Source organism: Taeniopygia guttata, chromosome 1 (genome assembly GCF_048771995.1).
Source record: "Taeniopygia guttata chromosome 1, bTaeGut7.mat, whole genome shotgun sequence".
NCBI classification, from domain to species: domain Eukaryota; kingdom Metazoa; phylum Chordata; class Aves; order Passeriformes; family Estrildidae; genus Taeniopygia; species Taeniopygia guttata.
This window is the reverse complement of record NC_133024.1, coordinates 89758929-89775878: the sequence shown is the minus strand read 5'-3', so window position 1 is coordinate 89775878 and position 16950 is coordinate 89758929. Positions and strand designations below refer to the sequence as shown.

The 16950-nt window shown below is 42.2% G+C and overlaps 1 protein-coding gene across 2 annotated transcripts in view; it reads left to right on the top strand.

Moving 5' to 3' along the window:
• The window catches only part of TMEM255B (transmembrane protein 255B), a 67023-nt gene that overhangs the window by 42885 nt on the left and 7188 nt on the right, over positions 1–16950 (top strand). For both annotated transcript variants that reach the window (XM_030279484.4, XM_030279478.4), the window contains 3 exons: positions 7180–7260; positions 11208–11293; positions 13990–14149. In XM_030279484.4, coding sequence (XP_030135344.2) covers positions 7180–7260; positions 11208–11293; positions 13990–14149 — 327 coding nt within the window. The remainder of the gene's footprint in view (positions 1–7179; positions 7261–11207; positions 11294–13989; positions 14150–16950) is intronic.

The window sequence follows — 16950 nt, the reverse complement described above, 5'->3', positions numbered from 1 at the left end:
ATACCTGTGCTCCATCTAGCTCTCCAGAGGAACATAAAAGCTAATTACTAATAACTTCATATTTGTTATTGTTCATATTTGCATGTCTGTTTTGAAAGAGTGTGATCTTGAAGGGAATGATAGTCTCCAGAACACCCAGCTGTTGGCACAAGTCTGAGCTGGCACTGAAGGGTGATGTTTCAGTTTGTTTTTAGGATTAAACTTGAAAAATCTTGGCAGCTATCCCTCTCCTATTCATTGCTAGCTTCGCTGTAGATGAAAACAACCAAAACCAGAAAATTAACACTTGACTCTAATGAGACACTGAAAACATTATTCTGGTTTTGGACCCCTCCATTTTATCTATATTCATCTCTTACATGTGACCAGGATGGTTCCTTGCTCCCCAGGCCAACTGGCATGGCGAAGCCCACGTCCTCACTCTCAAAGTCTCTTGGAATGTAAATGGCAATGTCCAAATTACTTACTGGGAATGGTTCTTGGCCCATTCTAATTTACAAACCATGCCCAGAAAATATTTTGGAAGAGTGATAGTTTGTCCAGGCCAAAGCCATCACCAGCACAGTTCTAATTCAATTTAATGGGCTTGATGCTTGAGTTTCAGCCCTGGGAACATTCCCTGGCACTGATCAATCAACACCTCTCTTAATGCAGCTATGGAAGCTAAGACTAAATAAATACTGTAATTGGAAAAAAATAACCCTCACTGTATAATTATTTCAATAAATTATTAGCCATGTTTTGTAAAGTATGGCATATATTTCAGTTAATACAGTTTAAGCTATATCTCTGTTTTCTGAAAGTGAGCTTACACATAAGGGAGATGGAATTTCTTCTATGTTATCCAAAATATATCTGTTCTCCAAGGAAACAAAAACTGGCATAGAAAAAATTCTTTCCATACCTCAGCCTAGAGCCCTTCAACCTCCCCAAAGTAATTTAATCAAATCCACCAAAGATACTGTTAAAAGAATACTTTTCTTACAGAAAATTGTACTGCAATGCTCCCACCATCAAACAGAATGTGAGATTTCTATTGTATGCTCTTTAAATAAAGCAATCAGACAAATCAAAATGCTCTATATTTGAACCAAATCTTCTCTTCCTTGGCATAAAGCCTTCCCTCTTGTCTGTCTGTCATTCTCAGGTTTTAATACACATACTAGAAAACTATTGAAATAAAAAATTCAAGATGAGGGAAAGGTACATTTAGCTTTTTAGAGTTCAAGGCTGCAATTCTAATTTGTCTGAAATTAAAGGGAGGTACTGGGTGTGCTGGGTTTTGGGGGGTTTTTCGACACATCTGAAAATTTTCTAAACTTAGCTGGATGGCATTCTGACTGCACCTGCTCAGTATACACAAACACACTCAAAAGTAGTTAGCTAAGAAATCATATTTTCCAGTGCTCAGAAGGATCAAATAAAACCTGTCAATTTTTATTTTATATCAATAAATAAATAAACTCAAGAATACAATTACATTTTTATAGAGAATTCTTCCTCTCTTTACCAGCCTACATATTTTGTCCTCTGTGTGCATCAGCAGAGCTTTAACCAACAGAACTTTCCCACCTGCCCATTTCCAATTAAAGGGACTTACTCAAAGGAGAGAAAGGGAATGCTAAATATATTATATATTAATATTACACATTAGTGAGAGGTGTTGCATAGCTCTGTCTCAGTAATAGTGGTTGAGGAAGTTCTTGGTATCAAATGATACTAAATTAGTTAAAAAGAATATTGTTGCTATATACTTTAGAATTACTCTTAATAGATGAAATATATTTATATACATTCACAGACATATATAGTATTTAAAAGTAGCTCTGTCTCAACCACTATTGCTATGAGCAGTAGAATCAAGTAGAATCAAGGACTGGTAGGTATATACTATATTAATACACAAACTTTTGTGAGCAATGTGAAGTATTTTAAGACCAGTCTGTCAGGAATACTTTTATAGCTTTAAAGTATGTCTCATTTGCCTTTGGTAATAGACACTCCTATAAAGTCCAGAAAGTGCTAATGTGGTGTGACATACTGCTGGATAACTTTTAAGTACTTTTTTATATCTATGTGGTGCCTTATTCATATAAACACCTTAGTAGACAGACAGACCACAGCACCTCTGTGGCATGAAAATGGAAGCTTTTACCAATGCAACCTTTTGGCATCCCCAGTGTTCCTTTAGTTAAAAGCTGTGTTATTTAGGTGTTAAATTCTGTAGGTCTCTGGACAAGGCCAATAATCTTTGTTATTTTTGTACACTTGATCATCACTTATTTATTTGACTGCACATAGGGATGCATTTAGAGAACGGACTGAATGCAGAAGACTGGCTGTACTAGTGCAGCAGGCTTGCTGTTCAAAATTAGGTGCATAAAAGAAGGTACTTGTTTGCCATGATTGTGGATGCAAATGCAAAGGCAGTTGTCTTTAAGAACATACAGAGGTGTCTGAGGGGGGTATCTTAGCATTCAGGGTCAGACTCAGCCTCATAGTGTGATGTGGTGGTGTCACTCATCAGCAGCCTGTAGTAAGGTGTGAATACCCCAAAGGTAAGGCCAGGGAGCATATGTCTCCAGGTGCTAAACTCATAACCTATGATACTTTGAGAGAACTTGTTAGTGTGCTTATAGCTTGACGTAGACTCTGACCTTCTTCACAGAATCCGAGTTGCTGAGACTGGGCAGAACCTCTGGAGATTTCTTATCCAACCACCTGTGCTTAGAGCAGTGTCAGCTAGCACAGGTGGCTCACAACTGTGTCGAGTTTGAGTGTCCAGTTTGAGCATCTCCAAGGATGGAGACTCCACAACCACTTGAACAAGGGAAACTTGTTACAGTATTTTAATCACCCATAGAATAAAAAAGGCTATTTCTTATGTTTAAATGGAATTTCCCATATTTCAGTTTGTGCTCACTGCATCTTGTCATTTTTCTGGACATTACTGAGAGAGATGTGTCTCCATCTTCTTCACTTCCCCATCAAGTATTGATCCATATTGATAAGGTACATGGGAACCTTCTCTTGTCTAGGCTGAACAGTCCCAACTCTGCTTCTCTTGTGACAGATATGCCAGTCTGTTAATTCACAGACCATGTCTGTGGTCTCTATCATGCTGGGGAGCCCAGCATTTTACTCAGTATTCCAGATGTGTCTCTCCAGTGTTAAGAAGAAGGATCAACTTCCTGGGCCTGGTGGTGGTGCTCTTTGTAATGCAGTCATAAATACTGCTGGCTTTTCTTGCCACAAGGACACATTGCTGGTTCATGTTTAACTTGCTACCCACCAGGACTCTCTGTAAAGCTGCTCTCCAGATGCTCAGACCCCACTCTTTCCTGGTGCATGGGATTATTTCTCCCTGGGTGCAGGATTTGACATTTTCCTGTACTGAACTTGTTGAGGTTCCTGTGGGTCATTTCTCCAGCCCAGGTCTCTCTGAATAATGACACTGTCCTGTGGTGTTTCAGTCACTCATCCCAGTTTTGTATCATCTGCCAGCTAGCAGAGGCTGCACTCTACCCATCACCCAGTTCAGTAATTGAGATGCTCATGCAATATTGTCCTAGAATTGACCCCTGGGGTAGACATCTCCAGCAGGACTTCATGTCACTGCTTCCAGCACTGACCTCAGCAGTTCTGCCAGCTTTCAGTCACCTCAGCATGCCACCTCACTCTCCAATTATTTAGCCCTTTTTTCATCAGCTGTGAGAATGAGAGACTGCCAGAGGGATTAGTGAAGATAAAGATCCAGAAGCAGGTGAGTAAGAAGCTCCACTCATCCACCAAGCCAGTCACATCCTTGTAGAAGGTCAACAGGTGGGTCAGACATGACTCTCCTTTTGTAAATCCATGCTGACTACTCCAAATCGCCTTCATGTCCTTGAGATGTTTGGAAATTGTTTCCAAGATTATTTGCTCCATCCCTTCCCATCACTGTGTAGTTCCCCTGACTGTCTTTCTTGTCATCCTTGAAGACAGGATGGATCTCCAGTCTGCTTAAATGTGCTCTAAACTGATCCCCCTTTAGCAAGAGTAATTCTTTCTTATGCCAATTTTTCCCAATGGTCTCCTCTGCAAACCAAGGTAAAGAAGGCACTGAATACTTTGATCTTTACCATGTTTTTGTACTATGTTGCCTGCCTTATTCAGTAATGTGCACATATTTTCCCGATTTCTCCTTTGCTGCTAAAACACCCAATAGAAGCCCTTCTTCCTGCCCTTTACAGCCCTTACTGGACTGAATTCCAAGAGACCTTTGGCTTTCCTAACCCCATCCGTGCATGCTCATATAATTTTTCTATTTTCCTCCCTCATGATTTCCCCTTTATTGTGCTTCTTATAGACTTCCTTTTCATGCCCAAGTTACATCTGGAACTCCTTGTTTATCCACACAGGCCTCATGCTGCCTTTGCTTGATTTCCTGCCAGATGGGATGAACTGTTTCTCAGTTTGGAGGAGATGAACTCTGAATATTAACCCACTTTCCTGGGCCTCATTGGCTTATTCAGTGATATGTTTGGAAGAATCGTATGGGATACAGTCCTGTAAAGCAAAGTCTCCTTTCTTCAAGTCCAGAGCTGGAATCCTGCTCCATCCTTTCCAGATTCTGAACCCCACCATAATATTAGGGGCAAGGCTGGCTTGACCTTCACATCCCTGAGCAATCTTTCCTTGTTTGTAACTATGAAGTCCAGCAGAGCTCCTCTCTTTGTCAGCTCCTTGTTCTGGCAGAGGAACTGCAATCCTCTTAGACCTCCCAACCAGATCTGTCCCTGGAAGTCATGGCTAAAGGCTAATGCTTTCCCAGGACTGTGGAAGAAATGTTGACCTAGTTCAAGACATGGCATGCTGTTCATGTGGTATTTGCTATTCCTCTAGAGAAGAAGAGTTACTGAAGTTTTTTTTCCTTACACTTGTGTAGTATAAATAAATATTTTTGGATGCAGAAAGCTAACCTTTCTCTAACCCTGGGAAGTTGGTGTCCAAACTTGCCTAAGTTTGCTGGAGTAATCAGAAAGGCAAACAAGCTGATGGAGGAGCTTTATTCATTGATCTCTCTGCATTCCTGCCTAGCTCTGCATTTTAACTAATTATGTATTTTGGATCAGCAGATTTATACAGTTTGCACTTCATTATCCAACAAGCAGAGAATACTCTGCCTGTGAGCTGAAGTAGTGCAGATCTTTATGCAAAATCTGGGCTATTCCTGGATGGATTTTAAAACTTTAAAATGCAGTGTAAGTTAATCAGTGAAGATTTCTGCTAACAACTTAAATAGTCCTTTGCTTGTAAGTTGGCATGGAAAGAGGGGATGGCAGAGAGTGAGTTTGCATCTTCTGTCTCGGATCTCGTCTGACTGACTTTATGAGGAGTGATGAGCACTTGAGTGCTTCCAGAGAATCACAGAATCGCAAGGTTGGAAGAGACCTTAAAGATCATCGAGTCCAACCCATGCCCTGACACCTCAACTAAATCGTGGCACTGAATGGCACATCCAGTCTTTCTTTAAACACATCCAGGGATGGTGACTCCCCCATGTCTGGGCTGACAATTCCAGAACTTTATCACTCTTTCCATAAAAAACCTTTTCCTAATATCCAACCTGTATTTCCCTTGTTGCAGCTTAAGGATGTGTCCTCTGGTTTTGTCAGTTGCTGCCTGGAGACAGAGACCGACCTTACCTGACTACAGCCACCTTTCAGGGAGTTGCAGAGAGTGATAAGGTCACCCTGAGTCTCCTTTTCTCCAGGCTAAACACCCCCAGCTCCCTCAGCCGTTCCTCACAGGGTTTGTGTTCCAAGCCCCTCACCAGCCTCGGTGCCTCCTCTGGATGTGCTCAGGTGTCTCAGAGTCCTTCCCAAACTGAGGGCCCAGAACTGGACACAGCACTCACAGTGCAGCCTCACCAGTGCTGAGTACAGGGGCAGAATGAGCTCCCTGCTCCTGCTGGCCACACCATTCCTGACACAGCCCAGGATGCCCTTGGCCTTCTTGGCCATCAGGGCACACTGCTGGCTCATGTTCAGCCAGCTGTACACCAGGACCCCCAGGTCCTTTTCCACCTCAGCACTGTTCAGCCACACCATCCCCAGCCTATAACGCTGCAGGGGGTTATTGTGGCCAAAATGCAGGACTCGGTACTTGGACTTATTAAACTTCATCCTATTGGACTCTGCCCATCCATCCAACCATTCCAGGTCTCTCTGCAGAGCCCTCCTACCTTCCAACAGATCGACACAGGATCCCAGCCCTTCATGCTTTTGAAGGCACAGATTAGGACTAGATAAGTGATGGAAAGTTGAAAAAGCCTTGGTGGGTTTTTTTGGGGTTTTTTTTCAAACATAAGTAATCCAACACTGCTTTGGGATTAACATTGGATCACAGAGGACTCAAGCTGTCAAATCCTCCCAAAACAAATATGGTATAGTCCTGAAACTGCTGAGGTATGCACCCTCCAGGCTTCAAAGTAGCTATTTGCCAAGGTCAGAAGCACACATTTTCCATCTGGCCAAGGTTATTTCATTGTGTTCTTCCTTTATATCAGTTTGTGGGAGCTGTTACAAGCAAAATATGAAATATGAGCAGTGAATGCATATTTAACAACAGCATAAATAGAAAATAAGGCAAAACCAAACAATGTAAATTGCTTTCTCTTTATGCCTTAATTTCTTAATTATTCTTTGTTTTATTTCTGGGGTTTGAAATGTGTGTTATAAGTGGAATACTCAAACTATTATCTATTTTACTTTGTTCTCACCATGGACATTGTTGAAATTTTTGAAAAAGAAAGTCCCATATCTTGAAAACAACCTGCAAAATCTTGGTTCTTAGGTAAGAAACTGCACCAGGACAAAGAATGACTGGACCATTCTCAGAGCAGTACTATTTGACGTCGAGTGTGGTTAAACGATGTCAAGTGGTTAAATGCCAGAGGTGATGCCTTTTAGAGAAAAACAGATGATACTCACATAGCTTAGTGGTGGAGTGAGGATGGAAAATGTAACCCTGAGGAGAGCCATCCCAGAAAGAAAGCCAACACAGGGGGTGTGAACCTTTTACCCAAGTGACTGCATTGCTTCCACAGAGCTGTAAGCATGTGCATGGGGACATGGACATAGTGCCTTCCACTTCCTCCAAACCAATCACTTTTTTTGGCTGTTTTTCTCTTTACAGGAACCCAGACCTCTGTATAACAAAAGATGCCAGTTCTATTCAAGTGGAATAGGATTCCTATATGATGCCTACCAGACTGAGGTAAACAAACTTACCCCATCATGTGTTCATTTCTGCTGTGCTGGGGAGGAGCAAGGGAGAGCATGTCTGTGCATGTAGATAGAAATGCCACTGTTTTTTCTCCCACAAGTGACTCCCTGTTTGTCCAAGCTTCTGATGATTTAAAATCACTAGTCAGTGAGGTTTTGAGTCATCATCAGTGTTTGTATCCAGTACTTTACTCTGGGGTTGGAATGATTCCTAGTGCATTCATACTGTAGAATAACTGTCTGGAATGTGTTTGTAACATTGGCATCTTCCTCTAAGAAGGCATTTGTAGACTCCAAGTGGAAGAGGATATATTTAAATTAATCCATTTGTATCATCCAGAAGACTTCAAATCTCTGTATTTATCCAGCACAGGTCAAGAACATCAGTAGTTTGAATGCAGTATTTTTATTATCTCAATGACATCAACATGGTCAGGAAAGTGCCCATATCCAAATGGCTTCCTGAGAAGTCCAGATTTAGTTTATTTTCCTACATTATTATTGTAGTCAATTGGTGGGAGTGAATAGAAAAGTGAAATGGAGAACAGCTAAACAGTGCTATAACTTGGTGATCAAGAAGCCAGTTCTTCATCACCACTGTGCCATGGCTAGGAAAATGTGTTTGGGGAATGTTACCACTAATATTTCTAGAAAGCTTAGCAAATTATACTACCAGGTTAAGCAGCTCCTTAAGTCTTGCTGCTAGGGCATCCTGCTGTTGATTCCAGGAACTGTATGGCAAAAATATTTCACAGGTCTCATGTAAAAGACTGACCCAGACAAACTCCTTAAGTGTGACAACACCCTGTCCTGTAAGATTTACTCCTTCCTCTTCTAAAGTGTGCATGCACACTCAGACTCAGACATGGCCTGAGAAATGCTTCTGATTCCTGTAATGAGAATGTGATTGGCATCCCACTGACCACAATTCCTTGCAGGTGATCCTAGCCTCAGGCTTCTGGCCAGATGGTTTTCCACAGCTCTGCTGATTCTGGGAATGTCTAAATTTGGGCCACCCAGAGCTCCTTCCTCTATTCTGGAAAAAAAACAAACCCTGTATCTTTTAGAAGTGTAGGTAGTTTCTAATAACATTATTGTCTGGTTGTTCACTGATTTAGAGTCAGTGTATGCTACTTCAGAGCTAAGAATTCATAGCATTTATACTTGGCTTTTGCTTTTCCAAAGGTTGCCAGGTAGTGAGCAGGTGGTATGCTCTGCATGCCAGGCAAACACTTAACTAGGAAAGCAGATTGTTTACTGACTGCCAGTTTCCTTTTGATTGACATCTCTCGCCTGTAAGTAATGTCTAGCTCATTTGGTCTGCCTGTTTCAGTTCCCTTTGCTCAAAGGAAAAAGAATTTGATTCACTGGCAATTACCATGAGAGGAGAACATATCTTCAATTGGTGCTGAGGAGATAATAAATCACAAATGTCCAGGACATGAAAAAGCTGTGTGTCTGGTCACTGAAATGAAATAATAGGTCTTGACATGCAGAACACCCACAAATGGCCTGTTTCCACCACCCTTGCTCACACCACACACTTATTTGTTTATTTTGGTTTAGTCACTGTTCTCCTAAAAAGGAGTATCTTGTTCTATGTATGTTTTAAAAATGCAGTGATAAAAATAGATAACTACAGTAATTTCCTTGGCCAGTAATATGTGTCTCGTAGTGTAGAAGCAGCCAAAAACATGTTTAAGATCATGCTGATCTCCCTGTTTTGTACTTCTAGCCTTCTCCATTAAAACAGGCAGATTGGCTTTATAATTGCTTGGAGAGAGAACAACTACTTTTATTTCCTATCAGAAGTGATCCCCAAACCATGCATCAGAACAAACCACTTTTTAGCAGTCCATTCCATCTTATAAAGCCCTCCTATCCCAATCATGCATGTGTAACAAAAGGTATTTTTACTCTGCGTGTCCCGGGCCATTTTCACTGCATACAGGAGGTCAAAACTAAAGACTGAAGATCCACTGAATGCATAAGTATAGGGCATCCCACAAAATGGCTGAGGTAGCACACTGTGCTCCAGGACTGGTTTTCAGCCTGCTTTGAGAAGTAGCCATGTGGGATGGTTCAGTCACTGCCTTGATGAAGCTGATGCACTCGGTGACAGTAAATGCTCCTCTTCTGCAGTGAACTGCAGCTCAGGCTGACAGCTGCAGCTGAGTGTGACTTCAGGCCAACAAAGCCCTTAGGTTACACTCCAGCAAGTCAGACACAGTAGAAAAATGGTGAAGAAACAAGGTCCTATCTCAGGATGAGATGTGCTTTTGACAAGTGCATGTGTCTGTATCAAACTGTGAGCTCCATATCCAGATTGCAGCCTAGACTGAGACTGTCTTTTTATAACCTACCATTTTGGGATAGAAGAGCTGATTTGTATGAGACTAACCACAGGTACAGCCTTGTCCTGAGCAGCAAAGCAATCCCAAGGGATCATTTTAATCTCCTTCTAACATTAGTTTTTTCACCCATCTTCCATTGCTCGATCAAATCCTGCTAAGAACAAGTGTGGCAAGCTGGAGACCAGTTGTGAGATGAACTTGCTCTGTTGCTGAGTGTGTGTGTTTAAGGCTTTCCTTTTTGATGGGAAAACAAAGCACATGGGGAGTACAGACTTATCAACAGTGACAGTTTTCATACTAAAATGATACACAGATCCAGGATGTAGGAAGTGAGAAACATCTAGTTTAACATCTCTTGTGGACATTATTCCATAGAGTAACACATTTGTGGCTAACACAGAGCTGTCTGATAAGCTTGCCAAAAGCAAGCATGTATTCCTAAGCATGCTCCTTCTACTTTTCATTATGAGAAGTTTTCTATTCAATAATATATTTTAATTGCATTTTGTGAACAAAATAATTCTCAGTGGTTACAGAGTTTTTTTTCCCTATCAAATAAAAGCTACAGAAAGAATGTATTTTCTGACTGTTAGCTTTTAAAACCTGACAGCTCTTCAGGATTTCAAAGTCAATAAGCTAAAACTCCCAGGAAAAAAAAAAAAAAAAAAAAAAAAAAAAAAAAAAAAAAAAAAGAGGGCTACATACAAAGTATTTCAATTGGTCTGTAGTGCCAAATAGAAGTGATTAATGCTTACTATACTTAAGGAGTCATTAAAAGACTTTGTGTCCGGATGAAGAGTGTCTTACATGTACATGCCTTTATTGTTCTAATATTTGTCCATCCCTGCAATTCCTCCTCACATAAATAAACCTTTTCAGTTTTGTATTTGAGAGCCTGAAATAAATGGTACTTATTTGCTGGAGTGCTTGGATCTTTTCTGAAGGGATCTGTGGGTTTGAAGATTGTTCTTGCTATCATTCATAATTACTTCCTTCTTAGGAGGGTTTCACTGAAAGGGGAAAGTTCCCATTTATTGGAAGCTGTTCAAATAAATTGGCTCCCTTGCCATTTCCCCCCTATAACAGACTGGTTCTCTTATGCACTTCAGTGTTTGCTGTAGCGTGTCTTTCCAGACCTATGGTCAGTTTGTCACAGAGATCTGAGTCTCCTGGCTGCACACTCTGGGTCTCAGCAGAATAGCCCAGGCAGTGCAGCAAAGTGCTTGAAAACTCTGGCAGCCCTGGCTGCAGGCTAGTCCTGGGAGCTCTGGGCTCCATGGTGCAAATGCCCTCAGACTCAGGGGCTGTTGTTCTGGTTAAAACTCCTGTGAGCTCAGGGATGGCTTCCTGGCTTCCAGTCATTAATTTTGGAATCTCAGGATCTTGTACAGCAGGTAATACAACTTGACAATGCTGTAGAAGCTGGTGGCTTTTTGTTGTTGTTTTGGGGTTTTTTTGTTTTGTTTTTGGGGTTTGTTTTTGGTTTTTTTTTTTGGTTTTTTTTTTTTTTGTGGTCAGTACAGTAGGATGATTCACACAACACTGAAACATTGAGCATAAAAGTAAGTTTCTGCTTTTTTGGCAGGTTACATGTCATACCTTAAACAGCAAGTGCCAGCTGAAAGTGAAGAGTAACACATGCTATTGCTGTGATCTGTACAACTGTGAGAAGTAAGTACCTGTATGCATTCTGAAATTCTCTGAGAAATTCTTGGTTGGTTGACCTTACTTGTAAATGGTAGGGCCTGAAGAAGTAATGCAGGGAGCTTGTATGCTGAGAAACCCAGTTCCTCTGCAACTGAAGTCCTGATGCCAGCACAAAGTAGGTCAGGAGTTGTTCATTAGTGTTGGTATTATTTAATTTTCTTTTTCTTTGAATATCAAACTTGATCACTCAGTTTAGATACACTGTTAGTCTGTCAATGCATTTTCCCCAATAGATTGACTGGGTCTTCTGCTTGGCTCACCCTTTGCACACCTCACTGTCATAGAATCACAGAGTGGTTTGGGTTGGAAGTGACCTTCAAGACCATCTGGTTCCAACTCTCCTGCCTTGGGCTGGGACATCTTTCACTGGACCAGGCTGCTCAGAGCCTCATCCAATCTGGCCTTGAACACTTCCACTAATGGGGCATCCACAGCTTCTCTGGGCTGTCTGTTCCAGTATCTCACCACCCTCACAGTGAGGAATGTCTTCCTAGTATCTAAATCTTCCCTGTTTTTGTTTAAAACCATTCTCCCTTGCTTTATCCCTGCCCTTGTATATCATCTTACCATGCACTCTCATGCAACCTCTGCAACCCTCTACAGTTCAGCCACTGTCACTTTTCCTTCTTTCCCCTTGTGTATTTCTCATCTTTCTTCCTTCCTACATCTATTTTATTTTGGTTTTGCCTCTTCTTCACATGCTAGCAGCCCTGAATAACCTCAGTCCTCTGTAGGACTTAGCTAGTGTGATGCCAGACATAAACATTTTAGGTGTAGAGAAACAAGGTAGGAACAATCAAGCTTCTACACAAGTCTTCTGCATGAAAAAGTAGCTCTTAGTCAAATGATATCTCAACTAGAGAAGTAAGAAAACATTTGGGACTAGAAGGAAGTGATTTATGCAGATGGGAGACACAAAGTGAATGAAAGTCTATGAAATGGATTAAAATCTGATATAGAGTCTTTTGCTTATGTAAGAAATGTTAAATCTGGACATGATGGAGGGCCACAAAACAAGTGGGAAAGGTAGAAAATGCTCAACTTTGGAACCTTTTATCACATTTGTAATGCAGTATGTATATAGTGAGAATGCTTCCTTCCATGGTACACAGCTAATGCCTACATGTTAACACTGAACCAAACAGCCCAACTCAACACATAAAAGAGCAGGGCTGTAAAAGGGGTGAAAGTATTCGGAGTTGTCAAAAAAAGTGATTGAAACTGTTGCTTAAAGTAACCACAAGGAGAGATCAGGCATATTTCCCTTTCAGATGGAGATCCTCAGTGCCATTTTTCTCAGACATTGAGTTTGTTTGAAATATTTGGGACTGTTCACTGCTGGTGACATTATTCAATGATAAAATTAAATGTGTGTGTTCTGCTATTGTCCACATTCTACAGTGGACAGCAAGATCTTATGGCACTGGCATGGACAAATCCAGGGTAAATAAGCAGTCACACTGCTCTGGAGACTTAGCAATTCCAGTTCACAGGAAGGCTAGAGAGAAGTAGGAGGAGGCACAGGCCTGCAAAGTGATTTGTTGTCAGCCACAGAATAGACTGATGTGACAGCAGGATTGTAAATCAAATTTCCTCAGCCTAATGGCAGCTGAAGCTGTAGTTGAAGATGGACGCATGGCAGGGCCCAGGTGAACTCAACAGTAGTGGTTCTTCAGTGCCAGAACCATGACCTGAAGCCATTGATTGGATATTTCAGAAGTTACTGTGCCTAGCTTGGTTCTTCCCAGAAATGTTGTGGACTGATCTGAGCTTTCCCTAAACATACATGCACATGCTGCCCCATGCACTGGTGATGGGGGAGCAGAAGAGTGAATGTAAACTGCTCACTTCTGGTCTCCACCATAATCTGATGGCAATTTGGTAATTTCCTAACAGTGGAAAAACAGGCTTGGCATTTAAAAAATATTTCCAATTCAAATAGCTGCCTTAGGAGCTCATTAGTGGGCTCAAATTAGGGCAGGTACTGGAAAGAACTGCAGGAACCTGTGGTTTCAAATTTTGCAGTAGGATATTTCTGGCTTTTGGCAAGACAGTGAGGTGTAACTTCACCACATGTCTGATTTACAATAACCAATGTGGTGTAGAAATATGAACAAAGATTTCTGGATTGTACAAACCCAATGTAAAGACATCTTTATACTGTAGTGTGTTGCATTAATTTGGAACCACAGACCCATAAACAAATGTAGCTAGCTGGCAGTATCTCCCTTCCTGTAACTGAATTAATGCTTAAGCAACTTGATTTCCCCAATTTTTGAAGTGCCAGCAGATTTCTAGGTGAGCTGGGAAAAAAAGCAAAGCTAAGCAAGCTTTATCTGGTAGCTAAATGGAAAGGGCAGCCTCTATATACCAAGATTATGTCTCTGTTTAGAGACACTGAACAAAAAATAAAGAAGGGTCCGTGCTGGTAACCACCACCAATCAGCCAAACTAGGGTTGGATTACATTTGATGCTGCCTTAGCAGAGCCAGTTTTTCAGCAGGGCTTTCTCCAGTTCTTCTGAGCAGTTTTTGGTGGGAGCATGGGTGTAGTACTTTACCAAAGAGGAAAGTAAGTAGGAAGGAGTCAGATCCTGAAGTGCTCTGTATTGTGTGCAAAACCATTCCCACTGCAGTGGCATTGCCTGCATTCTCTTTCAGTTCAGACCAGTCCTCCAGCTACTATGAATTTCTGGGCGTGAGCAGCTGTCAGGATGTGCTCCATCTGTACAGACTGTTGTGGTCCTCCACAGTCCTCAACATCATCGGCTTGTTCCTGGGGATTATCACCGCAGCCATCCTTGGGGCATTTAAAGACATGGTGAGTCTTTTGCCTTATGTGAGGGCTTTCTGCTTGTTGGCATTATCAAATCAGTCAAAACCAAGGAAGTATAAATGCACAAAGGAGATGCCTTAAATGTGTTTCCTGAGTGTTCTGGGAGTCTGGAATGTTGATAGAGACACCACAGAAGGTACCAAGAGTGTAACCCAGGTTCTTGTTAATAGCTCCCTTGGAGCAGATTAGAATGAAACAACACTGAATGTCACTGCTTTTAAATAAATGATGTAGGGTTTATTATAGAACAACTTGGTGGCAAAGGAAAGCAGCTATGAAGCTGTTTTGGTGGTTATTATCTATAGTAATACAACATGAAAGCATTGCAATGTGAAAGTGCAACATCACCCAAGGACACATACAAGGGGAAAGAAAGAAAGAGAGAGAGAAAGGACAGGAGTGTGAGGATCTCAGCACTCACAAGAGACAAGACTTGGTTGCTGCGTGGTCTTGGTTAAAGTGGTGGTTGCTGACCACATCTGTCTGGTGGTGGAGGAAATCCTGAAGACGTGGTGGAGAGAAATCCCCAGAACACAACATCTAGTGGGTCTATATTCACTCTGGTTCAGGTGGGAATGCTCAGGCACCTCCCACTAGGCAGGGAACTTGACCTAATAATGTTAATTATGGGATGCTTTGGGAATCCTTGACACCTTCTAAGACAACAGAGCTGCCTAACCTAGTAGTTGAGTCAGTTATGTCCCATCAGCAGAGATAAAGATGCCTAGGCCACAGGCAAATATCCTGAATTCCCTGGTACTTCCCCGGGGGGAGGAGGGGAGGTCCACAACCCGGTGGTTTGTGCAGGAGAGCACAAATTAGCATGACAATCCATCTCCATAGGATCCAGCTGTTATCTCACTCACAGCCCATCATTCACCCTGTGCCTTATCAGATCAGAGGTTTAGCCATTACACACCCAAAAGTTCACCTCCTCAGCTGAGCACCTTGGGGTCTCAGCAAATGGGAGAATGTTTTGAGTCATTGTCCCTTAACAATTCAGCCTCTCTCCTGGATTTATACCTTTAGGCAAAGCTGTTGCCAGCTGTTCAGAGCTAAGTGGGTCAAACCCAGTCAAATATGTGAATGGAAGAAAAAAAACCACAACAGCATGAACAAATGCTGGCAATTCACTTAGTGGCATATTTTTTTTCCCTTCTAATTCATCACTGAATGTGTGGGCCAGCACACAGTCTGAGGATGCTAGTTTGTAGCTAACATGTAAAAGTCAAGTCCTATGTGTGACTGCTCAGCCTTGTGTAGTTCTTTTCCCTAAGAATGGATATGAATTCTGAAGTACCAGTTAAATTTTTATTTAAACAGTTGTATGCTTGGGACACTTCAACATCCTCTTTTGTGTCACAAAGGAATGTCACTTTCTAACTACTCCCTGTGCCACACTACCTGCTGTGCTGATGTGCACCACAGCATTCAGAAGAGACCGTGTGGTGAGAGGGATTCTCCAGTAATGTCCCTCATTTGCCTGGATTTACTGACACGTTAAAGGGTGAAGTTGCTGTTCCTGGGATTATCACTGTTAGTGGCCCCGTTTGCTGAAGCAATGCCTAAAGACCAAGCAAGGGGGCCTTGATTCACTAGGCTCTTAGAAGTAGAACTAAATGGGCAGAGGCATGGAGATGGAGGTGAAATGCAGGAACCAAAGGGAGGTGTGATAGCAGCACGGGTCATCTTAGATCCATGATGTGTCTGGTCACTCTTGCAGAGGACAAAACTGAATAGAAAAATGGATAAAATGAAAAAAAGAGAGAGCAGGGAAGAGAAGGCAAGAGAGATAGCTGAGATGTACCTCAGGACAGTAGGGGGAGCAGACTGGCAGGAAGGGGCTGCTCAGAACCGGCACCCAGTCAGAGCCAAAGACCCAGTCAGACTCGAAGCCATCAGGTCTGACAACTCTGACCACCCAGCATTTCTTAGGAAGCACGCCCAGGCTATCTACAACGTGTTGGGTGCTTAAAACAATGTTTAAAATAGAGCAGGGCCATATGAATTGTTTGAAATTCACCTTTGTTAAGAGTTGCAACATTTCCCGGAAATATTCCTCTGTCCAGCTTAAGCCAGACAAGTGCCCTGAGCTATCAAGTGTAAGAAATGTGCAGCCAAGATCCCCTTTATGCAGGGTTTTCCTGCAAGGAATTGGTAACAGATTGCAACCAGCCACTGAAGAGTTGCAGCTGCCCAAATGGAGTACAAGCAGTTTTTTTGCTGAGAGCAGCAAGAGCAGAGAGCCAGCCTGAGTCCACCTAACCTGTCTTGCTCAAACCTAAACTTACATGAGATTTGGGCTGATGCTTTGATACAGCCCTGCGCTTTGCAGGGCCATCACTGCACTGCTCGTGATGTTCCTGGGAGAACTGCAGTCTCCATGATCTGGCACATTCCCTTGCTGGGAGGCAGAGCCTGGGTCATGGTCTGGGTCCTCTGACTGAGTGGCATAGAACCATGGAGGGAAATCACAGCAGCAGTGGATGTGCATCTTGACCCCAAGCATGGCTGGAGTGAGTCTGTCAGGGCTCCAACTAAAAACCTCATCTGAATAAGCTGTTCAATGTCTCCACCGAGAGTGAGCAGGAAAAGGATGTCATAGTTCAAGAGAAAGATGAGTTTGTGTCAGTCGCCTCAGCTGTGCTTGTGAAAGTCTTACTAAGCAGCAATCTAAAATGCAATGACTGCTCCTGCCTGGGCTTTCTCAGGGTTCTTTTGAGTTAGTACCAGAAATAATTTGCTAATCTGCTGCTCCCTTTCCTTTACAAAAGGAGCAACTTTTG